This window comes from Geospiza fortis, unplaced genomic scaffold (assembly GCF_000277835.1).
Source record: "Geospiza fortis unplaced genomic scaffold, GeoFor_1.0 scaffold417, whole genome shotgun sequence".
NCBI classification, from domain to species: domain Eukaryota; kingdom Metazoa; phylum Chordata; class Aves; order Passeriformes; family Thraupidae; genus Geospiza; species Geospiza fortis.
In genome coordinates, this window is record NW_005054535.1 from 724,969 (window position 1) to 728,613 (window position 3,645).

At 54.8% G+C, this 3,645-nt stretch overlaps 2 protein-coding genes across 3 annotated transcripts in view; one reads left to right on the plus strand and one right to left on the minus strand.

Annotated features, from left to right (window-relative positions):
- Positions 1–6: 6 nt before the first annotated feature.
- TM2D2 (TM2 domain containing 2) lies at positions 7–532 on the plus strand. Its single transcript, XM_014310458.2, has one exon. It carries the CDS (start codon positions 27–29, stop codon positions 252–254), a length of 228 nt encoding a protein of 75 aa, XP_014165933.1. The 5' UTR covers positions 7–26; the 3' UTR covers positions 255–532.
- Positions 533–1,321: 789 nt separating this feature from the next.
- Positions 1,322–3,645, minus strand: part of PLEKHA2 (pleckstrin homology domain containing A2) — an 11,331-nt gene continuing 9,007 nt past the window's right edge. For both annotated transcript variants that reach the window (XM_031063826.1, XM_031063825.1), the window contains one exon: positions 1,322–3,645. This exon is cut by the window's right edge and continues 99 nt beyond it. In XM_031063826.1, the coding sequence (XP_030919686.1) occupies positions 3,577–3,645 (69 nt within the window). In that variant the 3' untranslated portion in view covers positions 1,322–3,576.

Genomic DNA, 3,645 nt, shown 5'->3' on the forward strand with positions numbered 1-3,645 from the left:
GCGCTGACACTCGCTGACCCCGCCGCATGTTCTCTCGCAGGTACACCGGACACTACTTCATCACCACGCTGCTCTACTCCTTCTTCCTGGGCTGCTTCGGAGTGGATCGGTTCTGCCTGGGCCACACCGGCACCGCCGTGGGGAAGCTGCTGACCCTGGGGGGCCTGGGCATCTGGTGGTTTGTGGATCTGATTCTGCTCATCACCGGGGGGCTGATGCCCAGTGATGGCAGCAACTGGTGCACCGTGTACTGAGGAGGGGCAGGGCTGGTCCTCCTGCAGCCCCTGGGTGCCTCTGCCTTCTCCCAGCACCAGCCTGGCACAAACTGGACTTACAGAACTCAGGGTGCACAGTTACTCTTGATAATGACTCTGTACCGACCTTGGACACAAAGTTGTTCAGGATGTATTTTGCTTGTTTAAAATAATCTGGCTTCCCACTGCACATAGTGACAGCTTCAGAAATCAGAGCTTGCAAACACAGGGAGTCAAACAAACAAACAATAAAATCTGGAAGAAGCTGACTGCACGTACTTTGGGGATTAGTAGATCACAGCCACACAGAGATGCAGGCCATGGGGTCATGGGCCACCTGACATCTGGGAGCAGTCAGGGAGCTGGGAAGGGGCCAGAGGTGCCGTGGGGCAGCTCCTGAGTGTGCCAGGCACCCTTTGGGTGCTCCAGCCCCAGCACAGGGCACCTGCAGCACACAAAGGGTGCAAGAACCTCACACTCGAAAGAGGAAGCCCCAGCAGCTGCAGGTTAAAAACTTACCAAGCTGAATAAAATGGGAAAAGGAAGCTGCAACAAGTCCCAGCCAGAGCCAGACACAAAATCTGTGTATGCAAATGTCCAGCATATTTGAGATAAAACAGCAAACACACGCTCACAGTTTGGCAGCTTCAACTGGGTGGGGGGCAGGGGGCAGCTTTGTCCTGAAAATGCCATTCCTCAGCAGAACAACAGGGCTGGAAAGTCCATGGAGGGGAAAAAGTTCTGCAGTGACTCAGAAAGAAAAACAAAATAAAAAATAACGTGCAAAAAGCCCACTATCATTAACAGCTCCCATGTCTCCGGCCTCCCACTGCCAGCTCACAGCAGGACCTTGGTCCAGCAGCTTCCCTCCTCCCCAGGGAACATTTAGGACCTTGGTCCAGAAGGAATTGTGATGTCCCTGCCCTCACCATGCACTTGTGCAGGGCAGCAGCACCCTGAGCATGGGGAGCAGCCAGCAGTGCTCCTGGGCTCTCCCCAGCTGCTGCACCCTGTCCCCCCACCCTGGTGGGGACAGCGTGACCCAAAACACACAGTGCAAATGGACATAACTGGGATTTCCTTCTTTATTTAAAAACACAGGGGAGAAAGGGCATTGCAGCATGTACAGGCGAGGGGTGGGAGGCAGGGAGCCCCCACCCCGGGAGTCATGAGCACTGCCCCAGCCCTAAGAGCACTTGGAATCCCCAGCCAGCACTTCCAGAAACTTCTGGAACCACGTGGGAATAGCAAACCCCTCTCTCCCACTGCTCTGCCCTCCACAAGGCACCCCGAATCTGCAGCACCCCCAGCAAAGCCCCAGAGCACAGGAGGGAGCAGTCCCAGGGGGATGCCAGGAGCAAACGCAGAGCTGAGGAGAAACCAGTTTGCTTTAAAATAACCACAAAGCTCCATCGAGGTCTGGCTGCACCCACCCAGCACTTTGGAACAGGAGGGAAATCCCTCCCTCCCAACACCAGCTGTGCTCTGGATGGCTCTGGAGCCCAGCTGAGCTCCACACTTGTTTGAACCTCACCTTCAGCCTCTCTGCTGTCCTAGGGATGCAGGAGGGTGGGAACCAGCAAGAGGAATGTTGCAATATTGCTGGAGCCACTGGTAGTTTCTGCTCCTGGATAATTACCTTAATTGTGCAACAATCCTCTGCTTTACCTTCCCAGGCCTGAGGAAACTGTGCAATTATCCAGCACCAGGAATACTCAGGAGTCTGTGGTTCCAAGGCCTTGCACAAAAGAACCATCATCCCTCTGCGTTCCCTGCTCTCCAAAACTGAGATCACAACGCTGCAACTCTCTGATGGATGGGCTTGCCAAAACTACTAAAACATTCTTGAAACAGTGTTAGGAGCCAAACAGCAAGTCAGCCTAAAAAAATGAAAGTTTCAAACTCTAGTGCAAACAAAGCAAAAAGGAGCAGAAAAAGGAACAGCAGGATCTAGGTAGCTACAATTAAATAACATTAACACTCGCCCCTGTACCGTTTGCATTGATTCCCACTCATTTTCACGGTGTCTGTGTTCTTCAGCACAAAATCCCCTTTGAGACTTTCTTCCTCCTGAACTTGAGGGACCCCATTCCTGCCTTCCCCAGCAGCAGGGAGGTACCTGTGCCATGCCCACCCCACAGCAGCCCCACGGGGACTGAGGCAGGAAGGTACAACTGGCATCACATTGAGGTCAGTCAGGCTAATCAAGGCTCAGGCACAGCTGTCAAACAGCTGGAGGCCCCAAAAGGGCTGGGACAGCCCAGATGTTCTGCTCCTGGGGAACACACTGGGCTGAGCTTGCAGAGCAGAGCATGTGTCACAGCCAGGGAAGTGAAAGGGGAGCTGAGTTCTGGCTCGGCACGCGGGGATTGCACACACTTGTGGGGTGAAGGTATCAGATCTCCACCAAGGGAACACCTGAACTTTCTACACACTATTTATCACACCTACAGGAGCTCATTTGGTTATGGAAATGACGATTCACATTGCTCTAGAAACTCCTGCTGCTTTCCATCTCGGGCAGGCAGTGAGGGAGTTGGCCGGACAAGTCTGCCCAGCTCCATCAGGGCTGGTTTTCATTGCTTTTTACTAAAAGCCCTTCACCATCTGGCACAGCTACCTGTGCCCAGGTGTGAGTAGTGCCAAACCAACGTCACACCTGAGGATGCTCCCACCTGGGAGCCACTGTTGCTCCGGCTGCCTGCCCTGGCTCATGCTCAGGAAGTACCAAAAGCCTTTGGAGGGCTTGAGCACCTGCCCAGGCTGGGTCCAACAGGAGCCACAGGTATAAAGAGACATAATTAAAAGCCAGCAGATTGCTGATAAACCTTTGTGTGGGCAGTGGGAAGATCCGGTCTCTGAGGGAATAAGTCACTGTAAGGGGAAGCTGCAGTGAGTCCCCTGTGTGGGCAGCTGCAAGCTGGTGGCTCCCAGCTCTGCCCTGGGGAGTCTGAGCAGCAGAAACGAGGAGAGAAACATTTTACAAACACAAGAAAGGCCACACTCCCCGTGTCACGCCTTCAAAACCTCCTGCCACTTCCTCCAGACCTGGTTTGTGGGGGAAACAATGCAATTGCAGAAGATGTCCCCTCGTGCTGGTCCCCAGCACCTCCTGCCCTGCACAGCGAGCGCCAGCAGCGCCCAGAAGCACCTTCCAAACGTGGAACCAGCGGGGCCAGGCCTGGGCAGGAGCAGCCAGGGACCCCACGCCCCGCAGAGCAGGGTGTGTGCAGACAGATCCTGCATCGCAGGGAAAGGCTGTGCCGGAGGGAAGGGAGCACTTTGCATGCCCCAAACCGCCCCACAGGGACCCCGGGGAGGCTCAGACATCAGAGGTCCGGATGCTTTCATCGTCCAGGTCGAAGGCGAACGGTTTCTCCTTGAGGGGCTG